General features: G+C 36.6%; 1 protein-coding gene, 1 long non-coding RNA gene and 1 other non-coding gene across 6 annotated transcripts; 1 reads left to right on the forward strand and 2 right to left on the reverse strand.

Moving 5' to 3' along the window:
* The first annotated feature begins 2416 nt into the window (after positions 1-2416).
* On the forward strand, positions 2417-4967 carry LOC122087141. Of its 2 annotated transcripts, XR_006142671.1 has the most exons (4): positions 2417-2767; positions 4259-4299; positions 4457-4655; positions 4743-4967. It is a non-coding gene; the product is annotated as an uncharacterized LOC122087141 (long non-coding RNA). The 2 variants fall into 2 exon arrangements; XR_006142670.1 differs by having other exon boundaries at positions 4259-4655.
* A 674-nt stretch (positions 4968-5641) lies between these two features.
* Positions 5642-5714, reverse strand: TRNAA-UGC. The gene has a single exon. It is a non-coding gene; the product is annotated as a tRNA-Ala (tRNA).
* Positions 5715-9481: 3767 nt separating this feature from the next.
* On the reverse strand, positions 9482-16910 carry LOC122087140 (NEDD8-conjugating enzyme Ubc12). Of its 3 annotated transcripts, none has more exons than XM_042656148.1 (7): positions 16834-16877; positions 16672-16748; positions 16299-16412; positions 10563-10671; positions 10220-10298; positions 9986-10102; positions 9482-9906 (listed from the first exon to the last, which is right to left on the reverse strand). In XM_042656148.1, exons 3-7 carry the CDS (start codon positions 16405-16407, stop codon positions 9769-9771), a joined length of 552 nt encoding a protein of 183 aa, XP_042512082.1. In that variant the 5' UTR covers positions 16408-16412; positions 16672-16748; positions 16834-16877; the 3' UTR covers positions 9482-9768. The 3 variants fall into 3 exon arrangements, with proteins under 3 accessions (XP_042512082.1, XP_042512083.1, XP_042512081.1); XM_042656149.1 differs by having other exon boundaries at positions 16842-16866; XM_042656147.1 differs by having other exon boundaries at positions 16672-16910.
* Between the last annotated feature and the right edge of the window lie 5050 nt (positions 16911-21960).

The following is a 21960-nucleotide window of genomic DNA, read 5'->3' on the forward strand; positions in this document are numbered from 1 at the left end:
CTGCTAACCTAGTACAATCATATTTCAAGAAAATATGGGTCGGAAGGTTGCACCAGCAATCTTTCTTGGACTTATACTATGACCCATCCACTTAGGTGCTTGCCACTACATTGGAAACTCATCCTCCAAATTCAAGAGATTTGATGAAAAGTAAAATGAAATTTACTGACCAAATATAACTTGATATAAATAATATAATCATGTGAAAATAAATATTATAAAAGTTTTATTTATTATCTTTTATTTTTTTTTAAGATAAAAGTTTTTCATTAATTATAATTTTCCTAATAACCAAACAGAGGTGACAAAAATTTGACAAAAAAAGCTGAAGCGATGTCAGAACATGTATTGCCTCAAAGAATATTTTCAGATGTGGCATGATGCTCAAGGTGGGAGTGGGATAAAGGGCTGTTAGGGACATAGTGTTGCAGTATGATTGGCCACCTTGAGTGAGTGATGGAAAACCTGTTACCAAAAAAAAAAATGAAGAGTGAGTGATAGAAAACCCCACTTTCACGTTGACAAGGTGAATGAGGGGTGGGAGGTGTGAATCCACATCCACTGTTACATGCGGTGAGGTGCGCAATAAATATTGAACAATTAAGAGTATCTAGGTATGCATTTCAAGAGATTCACAGCCATCTGATATTCACTTCACCGATGCAACGCCTGCAAACAATTTTCACACATCAACTTGACAGGGACTCTAAATCACTGCCATTCAAATTAATGATAAAAAAATGCAATAAAGTATCCACGTCAACCAATGTCACCATGTGCCTCACCAATATGATGCCACTATGTCAAATCACTCTAACATGACCTACTGCCATCACGTTTCTAATGAAGGTTTTAAAATTTGGGAGTGAGCTCAGTTGATATCGAATTGAATCAGATGATAAAAGAAATTGGTATTTTGGATCATTTTATTTTTAGACCTTAAGTGGATTGATACAGATCGATATTGAGGATTGATCGCAGCTCATACTATCTCAGTCCAAACGATCCTAATTGATCTTATCCGATTTTTAAAATCTTGATGAGAAGTGACTTTTATCTGTTTTCAAAGAAATAGAGGATATAGATAGAGGATAATGACTACGTAGATAAAAAAGAAAAAAAAAAAAATACAAGAGCAAAATTAGTAAGAATTAATTACTTTCATCATTATCATTAGTAATTAATTTTATTAAAGTCTAACAAAAAATTAAAATAAAAACATACACACACACACACACATATATATATATATATATATATATACTACAGATGGAAGATGACCATATCATACTATTATATAAAAGTATGTACTCATGTTTCGTGGCTAATATTTTCTTTGACTTTTTAATCCCTCTTACTTATTTAAATACATCAACTTTTTCATTATCTTTTTAGTCAATTCTTTTTATTTTTTTGATATTATTGGTACCTTTTATATATATTTTTTTAATATTTATATATTTTCTAAATTTTAGTTTCTTTATTCCTATCACATCCCTTTCCTTATCTCTCCCTCCTTTTTTCCCACTTTCCTTTTCTTCCTCCCCTCTCACACGTTCTCTTAAGTTGGTCTCTTTTTTTTTCTTAAAATCTATATCTTTTTTAAGAGAAAAGCAAAAAATATATATTTTGAAGAATTTTCATAATACAAAAAAAAATCTTTCTAAAATTTCTCCCTCCCCTCTCTCACGTTCCTCTCTTTTAATCCATATCTTTCTAAAAAAAAAAAAAAATTATATTAATCCATATCTTTCTAAAAAAAAAAAAATTATATATTGCTCTCTCTCTCTCTCTCTCATCTTTTATTATATTCTTTCTTTATTAATTTACTTCTCTCTTCACTATCTTGCTATATTTTATCTCTTTCTATTTTTACTAAAACAAATCTATATATTTCTATATTCTCTCCTCTCAATTGCTTTTCTAATTTCGTTTAACTTCTTTATCAATAAAAAATATTTTAAAAAAAAATTAGTTTCCTTATAATCTCCAACTCTCATACGGTTAAACCCCCTTTCTACCAAAAGAATTCTCACGATTCTCTCTCTCTCTCTCTCTTCTTTTGAAACTCTATTCCTTGGACTATTTTATCTTTCTTATTTATTTAAATACCTTAAATTCTTCATTATCATTTTTTTCATATTCCTTATTGTTTCTATTCTATTTGGTACCCTCCACTTTCTCTAAATCTTTAATGCATCCATTTTTCCCCAAAATAAAAGATCTTGTAAATCTTTCATTATCACTTTTTTCATATACCTTATTGTTTCTATTCTTTTTTGGTATCCTCCATTTTCTCTAAATCTTTAATGCATCTATTTTTTCCAAAAATAAAAGATCTTGTAAATCTTTTAAAATTTAATTACTATAACTAAATATAGTGATAAATAAACGTTAAACAACCAAACCTGGTATCCCCTGCCTCGCCTTCGTCGAGTGCATCTTCACGCAATCAGAGATCACTCACTTCAGCACACGAGTTGCTCCTTCAATTTTCTCCATCTTCATACTTCGATTGCTTCGATTCGCCTTCGCGCAATCGATTCAAGGTACTCTCTTAATAAGAGAGAGAGAGAGGGAGACATTTCAAATGTTGGCAATTGGGTCTTTTTAGAATTCCGGTGAGAAGAAAGTTTTTTCGCAATCGATCCTGATTTTTTTTTTACTTAGCATTGCTCTCTCCAGTGTGTTGCCGCCTCCAATCAATCCTGGTGGCCATTCCTTCATCATCGCCAAATTCAACATACAAAACCCTGGATATACAAAGGTAAAATCAAATCTGAATGTGTCCCCTTCCCTGTAATTGAATTTCTGGTTTTGATGCGTCTTTAATTGAAGGTCTTCGATTTTCATTTGTTTTTTGTTGAAGTATTCTATTGGTTTTGAAATTTCAGTACGATATGTTGGTTCCTTGTTTTGGGAATTCTGATTGTTGCTATACTGTTTCTGGGTTTTGAATCTTTTGGTGGAAGATCTTTGGATGGCTCTGTTTTAATCCTCGAGAGCTTGTTTTTCAGTGAGATTCTTCTCTTGTAATGCTTAATGAGAAGTTGTATTTTTTTTTTTCTTTCATTTGAACCGTCTCTGTGTTGAAGCCCTTTATCGTAAGCTTGTTTAGGACTGAAATTTGTTCCTTTTCCTCTCCTCCATTTTGGCAAAGACAATGTCTTTGGTCGTCATAGACGTTGTGAGCTGTGATATTTTTGGTCTCTCCATGGTTTTAAGTATCTCCGATACCGATACGATACCCTCCGATACGTATCTTAAATTTAGTCGGTCGATACGATACACACCGATACGATACATTGCATTTTTAAAATCATTTCGTATCAATATATATCCTACAATACATACCGATATGCATCAATACACCACTAATACACATCGATATGATACAACATGCCTCGATACGACTCTATGAAAAATATAAAATTGAGGTAAAATGTACGTTTCGGTATGTATTGGTACGTATCGGTGAGTATCGGTATGTATCGATCGGTACGTATCGGTATATATCAGCACGTATCGGTGAGTATCGATAAATATATCGGTACGTATCGATACGTATCGGCGCTACGGTCATATAATTGCCAATATGGGTAATTTTTCAGAAAAAAACGATTTTTTAAAGGATTTTTGTTCCAAAGTTGCTGTCAGCCATATTTCTCTCTAACTAAAGTGGAAATCAAGATTGTGAACAAGGATCTTACATTTATGGGACAACTACAGACCTTGAATTCTTAGTACGATACCCTCAATTTAGTATTTATGCATAATACATGTTATCAATAGCTTTTTTTAACAAATTCTTCATGCAAAAGTGTGTAAAAAAATGTTTTCTATCCATTTATGTGTGTATCTTTAGCGTATCTTAGTGTATCTCCGATACGATACGATACCTTCCGATACGTATCTTAATTTTGGTCGATCGATACGGCGACCGATACCGATACTTTAATCCTTTGGTCTCTCTCTCTCTCTCTCTCTCTCTCTCTCGACCTATGATTGGGGTTTTATTTCATCTTCAATTTCTTACAATTATTAGAACTTATTTATATCCTGCTTTAATGTGCAATCTTGCTACCTAAATCTACTGTAAGCATCTCTCAAGTTGTATTTCTTTCTCTTTTGAGAGTCTTAAACTGTTATTAAGAATGAAAATTCCTTGGGTTTAATTTAAATGTCCTGTTGCACAAATTTTTTTTTATTTTGGTATAACATTCTCACATTTTCTAATTTGTTTAATCTTTTTGTCCAGGTTGTTGATATATTTCTTGTTGTTTCTGTGAAGTTGGTATGGTATGGATTTCTCGATTACCTTTTTATTTGAATTCCATATATAGGGTCTATAACCTTAAACATGTCCCCCATTCAGCATAGTGTTTACTTCCAATAGATTTACTTTTTAAAATCTAGGCTTGTTCAAATTGTAACTCAATTGCCTTTCCTTTATTAGATCACTATGCCACCAAAATATATAGCAACTGACACTCAACGTCAAAGATACAATGGAAATAAAAGGACCATTAGAGAAACCCTGCATACAAATAAAAGAAACAAAAATCAGGCATGGCTACTGAAAGCCCAACTTGCCGAATCAAGTTCTACATCTTCAAATTCTGAAAATTTTGAAAATCAACCATCTGGTTTGAAAGGTTAGTATTAGAATAATTATATTTTAAAAATTATTAAGATTAATTTGATTTTTTTTTATTTATTATTATTTTTTTTTTGGGACACAGGAGTATTTGAACCACAAAATTCTACAGTACATGTACTTAAAAAAGTACCTCCATGTACCCATTGTGGAGCAAAGAAATTTGAATATGAACCACCTTCATTCTGTTGTTGTAATGTAAATGTTGTTTTGGCATCTACAACGGTTCCAGATGAATTATATACTTTATTTACTTCTCAAATATCTGAAGCCATTGAATTCCGTAGATATATACGTGCTTACAATAGTATATTTTCCTTCACATCTCTTGGAGTTCATGTCGACAAAGATCTTGCAAATGGAAAAGATGGTATATATACCTTTAGCGCTCAAGGACAATTATATCATGATTTGCCTCCAATTTTGCCGGAAAAAGACAATCCATGCTATTTGCAATTATACTTTTATTTTTAAATTTTAAACTTATGTTACAAATGTAGGAGATTTAGATACTCTATTTCAAATAATCTCTCTTTTATTTCTATAAATTTAAGTTGTTGCATTCTTGATTTATCTCTAAAAATTTAAATGGAAAATCTCTCTCTCTCTCTCTCTCTCTCTCTCTCTCTCACACACACACACACACACATAACGTAAGAGAAACAAATGAAACTTTGATTTAAAATTACTCATTTATGTTCTCACATGCATTTTCATCTCTCTCTCTCTCTCTCTCTCTCTCTCAACATAAGAGAACAAATGAAACTTTGAATTAATATTACTCATTTTTGTTCCCACGTGCATTTGCACATGTATTTCTTACTAGTATATATATATATATATATATAGATAGGGTCAAGCCAATCACAACGGAAAGTCTTTGACAGGCCTGGCCCAGCCTAGTGGTTCAAAATATGAAAAAAACCCAACCGAAAAAAACCCAACTAGAAAAAACAACAAAATATAATATAAAATAAGTTAAGATGGAGATGCAGGGGATCGAACCCTGTACCTCTCGCATGCAAAGCGAGCGCTCTACCATTTGAGCTACATCCCCAAATTATTTGAAATAAAGATTATGTATTTTATTAAATTATTATAGGTACATTAAATGTTATTTTGATCATAAAGGGAATTTTTACTGCTTTATAGAATTTAACCATGGTTTCAAGTTTCAGAATGTGATGGGAGGGGATCATTTTACACATATCTAACTATCTAATAAATTTTCTCTCAATACATTAGAGTTGATTTGGGAATTACCCTTTTTTTCCCCCTAATTTATTATAAGCTCTGAAAAAGTAGATTGAGGTGGTATGATCATGTGTAATGGAGGTCTAAGGACACCCCAGTAAAGAGAAGTACCGGTCTAATTACGATTGAAAGAACCAAAAGATCCATAGGTAAGCTTAAAATGACCATAAGAGAATTTGCAAGGAATAACATTCATAGTTTAGGCCTAACCCTAGTCTATTGGAGGATGAGGATTTTCATGTAGTTGATCCTATTTAGCTAAATTTCTCTTTAGTTGTTAGGCTATGCCTATTTCCTCTTATTTTCATCTTTCTTTTACTTCTTTTTTATCATTTCGTCTTTTCTTCATTTCTCCTATTCGGTTTGGGTTCAACTTTTTCTACTTTATTTTGTATAGATCTTTGTAGTCAACCTCATTAATTTGAGATACAAAGACTAAAAGCTGAATTTATTGTTGCTCCATTTAATTTCGAAGACAAGACGATTTTAACTGTATATTTTCATGTTGGGTGGATCCTCTCTATTTGGAGTCGTAGGCATCATAGGAAAAGAAAGGAATTAAAATGACTACCACCCAAGCAAAGAAAGAAAAAGAGTTCCACAATCTAAGGTGGGTCTTAACTGTCTTGTTACATTCATTAACTCAAAAGGGTTAGGTGCCTTTCTTGCATCATTTTGATTCACACTTACACTTGTAGAGGTCACAGCTAACAACTGACATTCTTGATCCTTAGACCCCTAGACCCCGCTCTGTTCATTTCTTATGTGCTTCATGTGAAAGGGAGAGAGGGAAGAGTCATGTCAGTGTTTCCAAGCTTCGTGAAAGGAGTGCATTAAAATTTAGATTGGGACCTGTACCGACCAATTGGGTGCGACTGTTGAAGACTCTCCAGAGCCACCCATCTCTTCTCGTGACAGGGTTGGTGAATGGAGTTGGGGGAAATCCAATTACTCCCCATCCCTAGAATTTCATGATTCCAATTGGTAATTCAACAAGTTTTCCAAAATTACTATTAAACACATTTGAACATGATTCAGTGAAAAAAAAAAAAGTTCAACCACATTATGGAGTGATTATTGTCTACCACAAGTCCGCACGGGTTGAAAAATCGCACAAAAATCGCCTATGGGAAGTCAGTGAATAACAGTGAACATCGAACGACTGAGATATATGCCATGACCTCTCAGCCGTTAGATCTTCACTGCCAGCCGCAGAGGATATGAGTCCCTGCCTTAAAGTCCTCCATGGGTGCATGCCTCCAGGTACCTTTGTGTGCTCCTGCATGGCCACTAGATAGCTTGTCAAGTTTAAGCATATCAAGAAGTCGCAACCAAGGTGTTCAAAAGGACACGCATCAACTAGCTACAAAATGTCCCACATCCTAAAGCACACATAATGCGCAACCTATACCCAGCCATCTTGGCACCATGCAACCACGCTCGCAGTTGTGTGCAGCATCATGCGGCCATGCCCACACCAAGGAAGGTTCAATGCAGACACGCATGCAACCGTGCACAATAGTACCAACGATCAACATCCTGAGTTTTTAGAACGGATTTTTTTTTTACAACTTTTTGTGTTTTGTATCAATAAAAAAATAATTCCTTCTTCCTAATCCTTTTATAATTTTATATTGATTTTTAATAAATCCCATAAAATATTTTATGATAAACAAACATAGCCTAACCTATAAACGTGCTCCTCCGTCAAAACATACTAATACACAAATGTGATCTTAAATCAGCTCGACCTCTTGGAGAGAGGTTAGAGAGTGATAGGTTTAAGATTTTTAGAATTGGGTTCACCCCCTTCATCACATTAACGATTGAACAGGTTCATGTTGGACCAATTTCCTTGGCATACTACCTTTTATTTATGTAAATAAAAAGTAAATTAATTTACCAAACATAAAACATTATTTATCTCCTTAGAAACTGGCCTCCGCAGTTTCTCTCCTCTGGCTTTTCTAGCCACCCACTTACACCACTTGTCATGTCTGGGCATTTGCTTTGCCAGCAGGGTAGCGCTCTTTCTCCCAAAATGGAAGAAATATCAACACAGAAAATCCCCTGGCCAAACTTTAATCTCCAGCTTAGGAATTAACTCAGTGAGCAAACTGAGCACATCCAAGCCGCCTTCACTAGGTACCACTCAATCTGCTGCGATGTTGAGTCCCTGTAACAAGCTCTGGGCTTCTGCTTCAACTTGACTTCCTGTAATTCCATAATCCATTTCGATAAAAATAAATTGTCCTTTGCATCAGATACCAAATGCCCAACCAACTTCATTACCCAGGAGCAAGCAGCAAAAACAAGGCTCAAGCCATCCAAAGATGGGCAGGGCTGGATTGCAAGGATCAATTCCCCGAATGTATCAACAACAGGAAATAACACTGGTTGATAAGTTTGATGCTGGCGAAAGAGTGAGATCAGAGATCCATTTTAAGACATTTTGAATAAGAACCCCAGGTTTGGGTTTAGAATGACAGAAAATAATCTGATTTCTATGGATTCAGATAAAATAAATGGAGATTGCTATAACACCAAACAGCCAATTACTATCCACATGAAAAGATCAGAATCAAGGACAACTGAATAGATCCATCATTGACTTGCTGAAAAGAACTCAGCTCTCAACCCTATACGCCCCGCAGCACACATTCTTTTTGAAAAACCACAAAAGAAACAAAAAAATCGATCCATTATGCTTGTGACATAAAAGTAATCACTCTCAATATTTGACTTGACATACTACTACCATATTCTGCTCAAAACCACCTGATTGCTAGCCTATCTTGCACGAGGGTCTCACACAGTAATACGAGAACATGATAATTAAAGTTTAAATAAAATGTAATAAGGTTTAATGTATCATTTCTTCCATTCTGAAATTCAAGTCAGCCTCATCCCAACTAAATTATACGAATCTTGTTTTGGCTATTTAAACCTGAAAAAGTTGCAGATAAATCACTGGATTGCATACCTCATAACTGCTATTTCCACTTCTTTTGCTGCTAGTTCCAGGTCTCAGGTTTCAATCCTCCCTTTTTCTTTCCATTCTCTTTTCCCTCTCTTTTCTGCTAAGAAGAGCTATCAACTGTTGACGAATACAGCACTGCAACTCCGGCTAACTTCCGTCCATCTTTCTTCTTGGTTACTCCACTAAGGGGGAGGGCTCTCCCAAGTCACAGCAGGACTCCTCACTAAAGCATGTAAGAACTTGTTCTCACCCAACCCCAGGCAGTTCCCACAGTTACGACTGGAAACATCTCCCATGAGAGAGTTTTACCAGTCGCACTGTGATTCACAAATGCCTCCCAAAGGGGTGATGAGATCATTTCCAACTTCACCCAAAGGATTGGTCATATATGTACTCTGGCTCCCTGCATTGTTCAATCATCTTCAATAAGAAAAAGACCAGTCACTGCCAATGTTGCTGTCCAAATTTGGCTATAACCAATAACTGATACTTGCCAAGTTTCATGTTTGACTCTATATGATAGCAGCATCAGCAAACCAGACCAAAAAAAAAAAGGGGGGGTGGGGATAAAGTAAAAAAATGCAAAAATAGAAAGAAATTAAGCAAGTAGCTTCTAGGGCAAGTATAGTTCCCAAGTTCAACTATTGTTCCACATCAAAACAATAAAAAACATGTCTTCCAGCCAATATCACAAAGAAAGTCATTAAGATATAGCAACATACAAGCACCTTCCCATTGATTCATTTGGACTGATCTGTACTTCTTTTTCCTGAAGAAACCAATGGGTAACAGAAACAATGCCCTTCCAACCAAATTTACAACCCTTAGACCCTTGACCATAATATTACCACATTGTCAATTGTTATACCAACAAAGGCTACAGGCACCTAGGGAAGAAAGTCTGGCCCACGTAGCCACCAGCCATTGCCCTTCTAACATTGGATTCAAACATCTTTGGGTTATCCCTCAGAACTGAGGCTGCATCATGATTGAGGGGATCCTCATGATTGGGTTGCTGCATACAGAAAACACAATTGTCAGCATCTTAGAGACGTAAAAAAAATCAGGAGGGCCTATCAAGAAAAAAGCAGTACCGTGAAAAGATGATACAATCCATAAATGATAGTGTTGATGTTGAGGACCGGTTTCCAATCTTCACGTAGAATGTTAAGGCAGACATTTCCTTCCAAGTCAATATTAGGATGGTAGACCTGAATGAGAGTTGGACGGAACATGGTCGATCACAATACCATAAGGCTAAAAGAGTAAGTGCTACAAAGAAGCGAAACAAAAAGGCCATTGTAAATAAACTAGAAGTGAAGGCCTACCTTAGTCTTACACTTGACCTTTGGTGCCTCATGAGGGTAAATTGGAGAGACTTGAAAAGTAAACAAAAATGTTCCACCGCTGCATATAACAATGAGCAGGACAAATTTTCATTCCCAATTTTAAGAGAAAGGTACAAATTTGACAGAAAATTAAACAGAAGCTAGATGACAAGCTGCCGCATTCAAAGCTACGGACCCATAGTTGTCATGGTGTCTAGGTGACCCAAGTCATTGGAAAGGGCCTGGACATAATCGTCCATAGTTGGCAAGGCGCCTGGATGCCAAAGCATTGCCTAGGTTCCTTGGAAACTATGTATAGAGTCCCAGGCAGAAGAAAACTTACAAATAATATCCTTCATCAGGTCGAATGGTGACCTCAAAGTTCATCAGGTCATCCTTGCCATTGGGAAATGATATGGTAGTTGTTTTGGGTAGGTTCAGTTCAGTGACATCTGCCAAAAAAAAAACTTATATTAGAAATTAGGATGACAATAAATTTGACACCAAGTACCTATGAATGAGGGTACTGTAAAAGAACAAACAAAAGGGGAGGACTGCAATTCCACCACAGTAAAACTATACGGTCAACATCAAGCTCGCATTTCCTTCCCTAGGTTATGAAAGAATAAACCATTTAAATTCACAGTTCATTAGTCAGCACAATCACAGCTACAATTAAAGAAAAAAAGCAACCAAAATAAAAAAAAGGGTGCCTAAGCATCCAAAGATTTTTAAATAAGTGGATCATTAGATGGTAGACAAATTTAATGCACAACGGGGTAAACAAAAACCGATAGGCAACAAGGGTGGTCAAGAAATACCCTGATACCATGTCACTGTCCTAGTTTGATTGACTCATAAGATTCAAAGAGGCACCAAATTAGAGGTGCAAGTTGGGCCCAAAAAAGCCCGATCCTGCCCTTAATTATCTAGGCTCGGGCAGAATATATAGAGCCGAGGTTGGGCCAGGCCTGGCCGGGCGTCAGGTTGAGGCCTTGGACTACGCGTCTACGCCCAGCCCACTTGAAGCCTGCCTCCACTATCTGCCCAAAAAAAAATTGCATTTATGATACACATACTTGATGTACTAAGTACCGGGTATATATATATATATATATATAACCTTTCCTTGATCATGTCTTCATGTTCTCCCTTGCTGGCCTGTTAGATTCCCCAAGGAACAAGCTTATTCTTGTGCCCTGGGGTTTGCACTCCACAACCATCCTTCCCCAGACCCCCTCCCCCAACCTTGATGTATCATTTTGGTCTCCTGCTTTTTGTTTCTCTTAGATTCTTTTTAACTAGCCCTGCTGCCTTTTTTGGGCTTCTTTAGCTCTTTTTCTTTCTCTTCGGGGCTGTATATTCCTCCCTCCCACCTTCTCTTCCTCTTAGTAATGAATTATTTATTCAACCAAAAGAAAAAAAAACCTCAGTGATCTATCTGTGATTCTTTGTTAAAACCTAGTATATACATATGATATCAACCATTGAATAAGTATATTGGTTCTTGCTATTGTGTGCTACTGCTTGATACTATGGTTATGCTCTTTCAGTTCTAATTGTTTTTTACTGTTTTTGATTATTTTGCAAAATTTTATATTGAAGTAAATTCATTTTATTCGTGTTTTATATTGAAATTTGACAATTTGTTATGGATTAGATATAGCCTTATCTAGTGATATCTTATATAAAAAAATATAATGTTCTGAACTTCTGATGCTGAATCTTTAGAAAAAAGACGTGGTTAAAATATTTGTTGGTGTTTGTAAGCAAGACAATGCAGAAAACTCAGGCCCCAGCCCGCCCTGAGCTTGGGCTTTCTCTCCAGGCGTGGGCTGAGTTGGGCCTGACTTGACTGGGGTCGGTCCTGCATGTGTGAGCCCGAGTTCGAGCTGGTCACACCTCCGGGCCCAGCCCGGACCAACTGCATCCCTTACAGCAAATAAACACAATGAAGCACAATATTAGGCAATCAAAAGACAAAACATAACAAATATAGCCAAGATGAAGATAACAAGATGACTGACTAGAACACTATGGGGGAGACCATAAAAAAAAAGGAGAGCGAGCTTCATCAGCACCCATTCATTGGGAATCAAAAGGGTCAAGGTGAGGTGAATTCCTGATAACTGGACATGGTAAATGAACCTTCGTCTCAAGTTCTATAATTGAGAGCAGCAGCTTCATCTGAATAGTTAAATTTAACTACAAATTGGCAATAAACAGGTGGAGTCTGCCCTCCAGTTGTTACAATAAAAATGCATGATATGTGCTTATGATAAATACAAAATACAATTTTGAATCATCAGCACCCATTCATTGGGAATCAAAAGGGTCAAGGTGAGGTGAATTCCTGATAACTGGACATGGTAAATGAACCTTCGTCTCAAGTTCTATAATTGAGAGCAGCAGCTTCATCTGAATAGTTAAATTTAACTACAAATTGGCAATAAACAGGTGGAGTCTGCCCTCCAGTTGTTACAATAAAAATGCATGATATGTGCTTATGATAAATACAAAATACAATTTTGAACCATAAAACACATTATACAATATGTAAATACATAGCAATTGATGAAGGATTGAAGTAGTTTTCACCTAATCTAGTGATGCATAACCCAAAAAAAAGATCTACAATTTTCTACTTTTTCACCCAAATCTATTTTGATCCATGATTTGTGCACTGTAAATCCCCAAAACTTGTTGAAATGGTGAAGAGTCTGAAGATTATAATCGTTTCTTATATCAGATGATTTCCACCAACTCATATCAAAGATAACAAAAATAAGTTTGCAAGGCCTATGGTTGCTCTCAGTTTAACATCTCTCTCACAATTTCTGTTTTGCAGGTTTAAAGAAGGCGTATCAAGTGTATCTTACCAGTATTGCACCGTATTGGGCCATATCACCCTATATCGGACTGTATCAAACTATCAGCTGATATATATATTTTTTAAATAAGTATCGTATCAATACCCAACGATACCTATACATATCAGCCAATAATTATTGTTACTTACGGATACTTAAAATCCTATACCTAAGTACCTAATTACCTAAAGTTGGGAACCACTGAACCAATAGCCTACAAAGATATAGAACAGCTGGTCTCTCAATAACCCTCCAATAGAGCAATATCAGCAACCTTGTCAAGGGGGTTCCGTTGGGGTCCAAGTTCTGATCGAATGGCCAAGATGACGATAGCAAAGTTGGATGCTAATCCAACAGACAGATTTTGGATATATCAAGGGAGTACCAGAATAGTAAGTTACCAAAACAGGATTTCAGACTCAGTTACCACAGGAAAACAGCAGCTAAATTATAGAATAGTGAAGTGAATATTAAAATAGAAACTAAGAATAGAATTAGAAGTGAGGACAAATTAGCAAGTGAGTTAGGAAATAGAAACAAGCAGAAAACTGGAAACCAAGCAAGAATGGGTTGCCACAGGATGTCTAAGAAGGCATAAACTGCCAACCATTAGGGAAATTGATGGGATGTCTTGGGAGTTTACTACAACACAAAAATCTGGTCCAAACATGTGAAAACTCAGTCAACTGCTACAAGGAAGAATAATACTGGAGAGAAAAAAAAAAAATAGAAGAGTAAAGAGTATGCGCATGAAAGGAGAAAGCATAATCTGACCTTGGGAAAAGCAGGAGAAGAAGATAGAAAATAATGGGATATGGACTAGGTCTCTGTTTCTCGCCTCTCGTCTTGTCTTCTTCTTCTTCTTCTTCAACCCTTTTTATTTTTATTTTTTTTTACTGGCAGAAACCTAGGACGAGGGGAAGGTTTCAATCAAGGTCAACGGAATGGAATGGGTCGGTGGGGTGTTATGCTTGAAGAGGCACAGGGGTGGGTTGGGTTTCAGCAGATCTCTTTTTTCTTTTTTTTCCAGCCCTCGGCTGAGAACAGAAATAGGGTGGAAAGGAGAATAAGGGTTTTAACACACTCAAGGGAAAGAAAGGAGGTTGAGTGAAGAAAGGAATTGGATCCTTCGGCTCTGATACAACTTGATGGAGGGCTAGTAGAGAAAGGGAAGAAATCCTTGAGAGAACTCAGAGTTGCTGGGGAGAAGAGAAGATATCGCACCAAAGGAGGGGGGGGGTTGAGGATGTCACATGACCTAGGCTTGTACCATACCCAGAACCAAAACATTCAATTCAATTCATTCTCAAAATTTGTCTAAGAAATTGGGTTTTACATGTCTCTTTATACTAAACTGAAATTAAAACTTACCTAATTAAAATCTAAAACTGAAATTGCAACTTCTAATTCCTTCTTTAGTCTAACTAATAAAGTTAGAAACGAAATAAAACTTAAATTGGAAACTCCTTACTTGAGTAACAGCTACCTAAAATAAAGGATTACATATCTTCTCAAATAATTCAATATTTGCTAAATAAAGTAAATCATAAAATATCCTACTGATCTCAAAAATCCAATCGGAGCCGGTTCGTCTCGGTTGAGATTGCCCGAAGTGCCAAACCGGTTCCTCAATTCTGCATCACCAAGGTTGCCATTGCATCTCAATGCAAAGAGCTATAGTTTTGTCAAAGTCATTGGTAGTGTGACAACCCAAAATTGGGATAAGGGTAAGAGTACAACCCTTGCGGAGATGATCTCCCGATTGGTTTCCTAACTTAACATGTGTCTAAAAGTTGGCTAAAATTTTCTTGTATTTGATTTTCAAACAAGCATGCATCCTTTTCTAACTATGCGGAAGTTTTATCAGGCAACGTATCATCAAATTTAGGGTAAATATATAACCTCACCCACAGCCGTTGGAGGATCTAAACAAACCTTATACGTTCATTCAACAAACATAAGAGCTAACATAGAAGCAATAGACAACATCCAACTATCAAATCTAAATGCAATTGATAGAAAATTCCTATGTTCATTTTTCAAATCTAAAAGTCTATCAAGCATCATAATGGGCTTCTTGCTGCTCATGGTCACTAGTTTGTCCATGCACTGACAAGTTCCATCATGGTGGACACAACCCGCACTATTGAGCAGTTCCAAATACTTAGACCCTCAAATTTCAAAGGGGATGCTCTTGACCCTCTGAAGGCAATGGACTAGTTCTGGAAGCTAGAAAAGAACTTCACTCTGCTTAACCTCACAGATGCACAAAAGGGCATTGTATGCCACATACCAACTCCAAGGCAAGGCGGATGATTTGGTGGAAATGCGCACCGCATTGAAGAAGGATTGCAAACCCCTGACTTGAGCCAGATGCCGGGTGGTATTCTACAAGAAGTATTTCCCCACCATTTTGAGACTGAAGAAAAAGGAAGAATTCCTGACCTTGAAGCAGCATGATTTATCTGTCATAGATTAGCTGAAATTCGAGGAGCTCTGCAAGTCCCCACCCCCAACCTAGTTGATACAAGGAGAGAAAGGCTCGACAACTTGAGAGAAGCCTTCGTGCTGATCTGAAGAGGATCTTAGAAACTTTCAAGTTCCCCTATTTATGAAGAGGTGGTGGTGGAGAGAGCCAAATTGTTGAAGAAAACTCAAGGTTTGCACCTCCAAGGGTACCAAACACACAAAAGAAAAAGAGGTAAGGTAAAAACACAATACAAGATAATAAACCAATACCCAAAGTACCCATATTACATGAACTCTAACACCGCTCCCCCTCTCTTTGTTTATATGGCCAAAGCATTAAGTATGGTAACTCGATAAGTTTATCGAAAACGAAGGAGCAGTTGTAAGTAAATTCAAGTTAGAATGGAGCTCAAAATCAAAATGGAAACTTTGCTAATTGAAAATCCATAACTTGAATTCTCTGATTATGCATTTAGAACAACACAAATCCCATTCTAACACTTTAAAGAGATCTAAAATGTTGTCCTGAACCAATTCATAATCGTTTGAGCACAAGAACTTCTGGAACAAGCTCCAGCAAACCAAAGAACCAAACAATACCTCTCCTTTAACCATATAAGACAAAACTCATTCAAAACTGAAATTAAACATCCACTATTCTACCACAACTAAACAAACTTTCCCAATTACAAATTTTTGGAACAGATGAAACAATAGTCCAATTGTAAGAAAAAAGAAACCTTTATGCAAGCGCAGTTCCCCCGCAGATTGTTTCTTTACCGGTGGCCTTCCGTTGGCATTCTCAGCAATTTCTCTCTGCTTTTCCTTCACTTTAAAAAGCTTAATCATTGTCCCTATGAAAAAAAAAAAAAAACCCAAACCCATACTCAGCATGTAAATCATAATCCAATGACCCTAGCAGCATAAAACAAAGCTTCCATATCAAACAGCCGAGCAAAATAGAAATAGAAACATGAACAACTTACTACGGATTAGGGTTCAATCGAGTTACATAAGGAGACAAAGATAAAGTAAGGTAGGTTTGAGTCAGGGAAGAAGAAGAAGAAGAAGAAGAAGATAGAAATAAATAAAGAAAACCTATTATCTGACTACCTGATAAGAGCGGGTCCGATCGATTTTTCAGAAAGGAGGTTTCGCACTTCGCTCGAGTTGGGTCTCTCTCTCTCTCTGTCTCTGCGCTTCTTTATGTTCCCCTGAAGGACTCTGAATCGAAGGTGGATTCTCTCTCAATCGATTGCGTCTCTCTTCTCTTTTCTCTCTCTCTCTCTCTCTCTCTCTCTCTCTCTCCTCACTCTTCGTTCGAGGGAGAAAAACAAATCATTATCAAGTCCTTCCTCTATGCCCTTTCCTATTTTATATAGGACAACACACCTTCGTAAAGGGATTAGATTATCTGAAAGAAAGAGAACGTCAGCACCTGAGCACCGGATCCGTACTACTCAGCTGTACTAGGGTCGGAACTCATTTAACACTTCATATTCAATATATTTACGTGAAATATCACATCATTTCAATCCAACGGTTGAAATGCAGTACCTTTTTCTATTTCTTTTGGGTGATAAAAGCAGAGGAGTACCCTCCTCTTTTTCATTGTCTGAAACTGTGATAAGAGCGTCTCCTTGTTGGGGTTGTACCTGGATTCTGACTTATGATGCACTAATAATCAGCCACGTGTTTTCAAGTTCAGAGACCGGGCTAATATTAATACATAATTGGATTTTGATTTGAGACTGTTTAGTTAAACGATTTAAATCAAATTGAACCGTTTAAAATATTAGACTTTAAAAATTTAAATTTATATTAGGTTGTCGGCCTGACTAGTCCTGTATTTCATGCTGACCCCATAACTGTATGGATCGAGTCATGTCAAAATTGAATAAGAATCATTCAATTTTCATTGAAAACAGTGAAAAGCACTAAACACCCTGTGTGAGTGGTTCAAGGTGTGCCTAGTGGAAGTCGATCAAATCCTCATTACTATGAACAAGCTCTATATGTTTCCACAGTCATGGTTTGTGGCCTATCGTGAGGAAATCGCCATCATTATCATCCCTAGGTTTGTCAATTTCACAAAAATGTCATTAATTCTGCAAAATCCGAATCTAAGAGGAAGGAAACAACTCAAATTGGTTTACCTCTAAATCGGGATAGAGAAGTGGACCTTCACGAGGTTGAATTCTATGCCACAATGGATTAGTCACGTAGTCATCACTCGATGATACCAATATTTCGGTGAGGGCATCAAAACCAACTTTAATGCAATCATGAACACCTGAATCTCAATGTTAAAGATGGAGCCGGTTTGTCCTTCAGTAGAGGAAGATTGAGACAAGTAGAACTAGCTAAATGAAGTTATAGTTTAAGTCTCAAACAACTATTACGTTAGTTGTGGTCTAACTACTACTTACGAGCCGTAAATTTAGACATTCTAAGTTCGATTTCCACTAGGCATACCTTGGGCCATTCACACGGGGTGTTTAGTGCTCTTCACTATTTTCAGTGAAAGTTGAATGGTTCTCATTCAACCTCGGTATGATCCGGTCCATGAGGTTGTGGGGTCATTATGGCCCCATGAGACTAGTCAGGCCGAAGGCCTAGATACCCGTCGTTAGGAAAAAAAAAAATGACCTAAGTTCTTCTCTATCTATGTCCATACATGATGCATGTAAAGGGTGGCTTTGGGACATAAGATCCACCTTTGACAAGAAAGACTAAATACACCATCACCTCGACTTGGAGTGAATCAGAGGTATGTGGTGTGTGCCTTTATAATATTATTTGGTATAAGATGAAGGGGTGTGGTTTCATTGTGGACTATCCAAATCTACAGAAGGGGCCGCTCAACTATGCCATGGGATATAGGTAACTACACAGTGCTCGTGTTATGCAGGAAGTGCATACTTTATGAAAATGAAAACAATAGGTATATTCATAAAAACATCTATAATTACACATGCAGAAAATTTTATTCCTCAGGGAAGAAGGGGTTTTTTTTTTTTTTTTTTTTTTTTAGGATTCATCACCTAGATGAGGGTCTAGGATTAAAAAAAAAACGTCTCCTCCTGAAAATTGACTCTTAATGATTAAGGGTCTGTTTTGCTCAGACGCTAAGGTAAGTGTTACGTTATAGACTGAGAGAGCCCAGTTGAAGGTTGATCTTCCTATACCATATGTGTTCTTAATGGCATTAATACATTTACAAGGCTAAGGAGTATCTACAAATTATGGATACCCAAGAGATTCCATTTGGGGTTATGCTTGGCCAATGGGTTTGTAGGGGAAATCTGATAATATAATGACACAGTAGGGGAAAACATATGGAAAATCCGCCAGCATAACCTGGTAAGGCGTACAGAGTTCGTGATTTATCGATTTGGTTTTTAAGATGCCTGATTTTTTGAATGCAAAAGGAAGAGCTTTAAGATGAATGTCATATAGGAAAAGACAAGATAGACTTTGACCAGAAAAAACCCTGCATATTGAAGCAAAAAAGAAAGACCATAAAAAAACACATGACTTGCATATTTTTGGAAGGGGCTAAAACCAAAGGGAAACTTCTAAGTCTAGAATGACTTAGAATTCTATATATATCATAATATGTCTGGAATGATCATACTGTAAAAGTAAAATTAAAAATAAAATGATTGAAAATTGGTGAGCCACGACATCATTGGATAGCATAAGTCAATGTCTCATTCAAATTAGATCGTTGGTTGGAAAAGAATATTCGAAGAAAACAGTAACGACCAACAACATCATTGGATATAGAAGCCAATACATCAGTCAGTTAAATCAAATTGTTAATACATTAAAAAACACAAAACATCCCACTAGGTCAAAAAAAAGTCCGATTAGCCCGAACCCGTCTTGAGCCTGAACAGAGCTTGGGCTGAGATTTCAGCTCATAAGATAAGTTAGAGTTGATAATTTAAGGCCCCAGGTCGAGTTAGGTTGGCCTGGGTTGAGGTTCAACCCAATCCAATCTGACCCAACCTAACCCTGTATATTTAGTACATAATAATATAAATATGTTAATAATTATAAATGGGTACTTATAGAAAAATGTCTACTTTGGTTTTCCACAATCTACATATATACGATAACATTGTGGCATTTGCAATGTGTCAAAATCAAGTAACCAGGTATAACCGATAGTACCAAAAAAAAAAAAAAAAAAGGTAACCAATAGTATTGGGCTGGTTTGGTCTAGTTAAGTTAAGTCCGGCCAAATCAGGGTCCATTAGGACTGGGTTGATTGGGCTAAGCCCGATAGGGTTGGACTTGGGTTGAGATATCTCAGCCCAATTAACTTAGGACTAGGTTGGGCTAGGGTTGAGTTAAGAGACCTTAGGGTTGGGGTGGGTTTTTTATTGACACCTCTACACCCCAATATACTGAAAATAGTCATCATCCTAAAGTTATAGTGAATGGCATATTACACGATAAAACACAACACACTCCACACTGTAGAAAATGTAGTCATCGACCTACGACTTTGAAAATGCCATAATATGCAATAACAAAATAAAAGGAAAAGTGGAGAGTGTATGCTAAATAGTTATCATCTAACTATGCTCAGATATGCCTTGATTGCAATAATTATATATGCGAGTGTGCTGAGATTGCGATGAAATGCAATACATGTACATTTACAGAAATACATAGACAAATACTTACAGATAGAGGAAAGAGCTAAAAAAGAAACAAAGAGTACCTACCCTTTGTTTGACACTTACCCGTAGTAAATGCACTAACCAGATGTACAGGACGTTGATTTAGAAGTTCTAGACTACACTAACACCCACCAACATTGTTATGAGGTCTTAGGGAATCTTAGATATTTAATTGGGAAATTATCTTGTACCACACCTAAAATTGAAAATAACTTGGAGTAACCCCCAAAAATGAAAATAATGTCTATTGCACCCCTAATTTGTAACACCGTTAACTGAAAGTGAGAAATGTCCCTTTTACCCTTATACTTAAAACTCTAAAAAAGAGCCCATTTTCTTCTAAACCATTACATGCTCTCTCTCACTAGGTGCTTAGCGGCAACCTTAGCTGGGAGAGTATACCGTTGGTAGCAGAAGGCCGTAGCTGCATTGCATAGATCTGGCAACTCTGGCATAGCAGCAGCTTGCATCAGCTGGGGTGGATAGCCCCCTAGCAGCAAATCTTCCCATAGATTGTAGCTTAAAGCCCTAGCAGCAATTGGATTCGAAGGCTTTATAGGAAGCCCAAACAGCAATTGGAGTGACCACAATTTCCTGTCTGTAAACCAAGAACCAAAGGTAGGTGTTGTATAATCTTTCTAAATTTGTAAACTTTCTGAACCCATTCATTAACTTGCTTTAAGCATCCACCTTTCTTTGATGCAACATAGAGGACCAACCGACAATCTTACATGGTCCCAGTTGATGGAGTCTCCTCATAAGCAAACAAATAAAAGAATTCATCTAGCGTATACTGTTGGCCATTTGCAAAGCAGTTGTAAGAAATTGTTGACATAGTCATTGCTACTTGAAACACAATTAATATCTCATTTAGAGAAGTCTCAAATGATGAAAAGCTTCAAAGGAGAGCAAGTGAAACACTTTATGCATCTGGGAAGACATGAGTACCTAATCCAATTAAGTATATGGCATTATTCAACAGTTGCTCTGCTGCCTTCTCTCTAATTTTATTCTGGATTCTGCCTCTGGTCTTCTCAAAAAAAGTTATTTATCATCAAAAGACAGTCTTCAATTGGATTCATACCCTTAAAGGTCCCTTGAAAAGGGCATTTTTCAAAAGGGCATCTCTGTTCTCCATATGTATTGATTGAATCCATAAGCTTTAGTCTTTATTGTTGTGTAGTGTTCTAGTTTTAATTCTTCTCATATGTAGTGTTGATTTCAATATGTTTTTTTTTTAGACATACCATGTCATTTAGCAGTGATAATGAGTCCTCCAACTCCAAATGTGTATTAAATTATCGGAATTTAAGATGTGGATCTAATAGGAAGGCATTAGTGAGGATTTCTGAGTCTGTCCGGAATATGAACAAACTCTACTAATGTTGTCCAGAGTTTTCAAGGGGAGGATATGGTTTTTTTTCATGGTGTTCACTCATGGAAGGCATTCCTGAAACTACGGCACATGAAACCACAATAAATAAAAGGCTTATACAAATGGAGAAACATATGAAGGATGAGCTATAGAAGTTGACTGAAGAAATCCCTATTTTGAAAAATAGCTTGAATGTGATGGGTTAGATTGTAATGGTTATTATTGTTGTCTTTTCATATATTTGAGTGGGTAAAGCTTGCTAGAAGCTTATGAAGGACATATCAAGTTGTAATATCAATGAAAATGTGGTTGATTTGGAATTGTTTTGTCTAA

This window comes from Macadamia integrifolia, chromosome 8, assembly GCF_013358625.1.
Source record: "Macadamia integrifolia cultivar HAES 741 chromosome 8, SCU_Mint_v3, whole genome shotgun sequence".
In the NCBI taxonomy this organism is placed as follows: Eukaryota; Viridiplantae; Streptophyta; class Magnoliopsida; order Proteales; family Proteaceae; genus Macadamia; species Macadamia integrifolia.

What these genes read in the sequence shown, in the direction of transcription:
- LOC122087140 (XM_042656147.1), bottom strand. Translation starts at nt 16,407, where the DNA reads ATGATTAAGCTTTTTAAAGTGAAGGAAAAGCAGAGAGAAATTGCTGAG. An exon ending in AGGTCAAGTGTAAGACTAAG is followed by an intron (nt 10,103 to 10,219) that starts GTAGGCCTTCAC and finishes ACTCTCATTCAG; the next exon opens with GTCTACCATCCTAATATTGA. An exon ending in GATTGTATCATCTTTTCACG is followed by an intron (nt 9,907 to 9,985) that starts GTACTGCTTTTT and finishes TTCTGTATGCAG; the next exon opens with CAACCCAATCATGAGGATCC.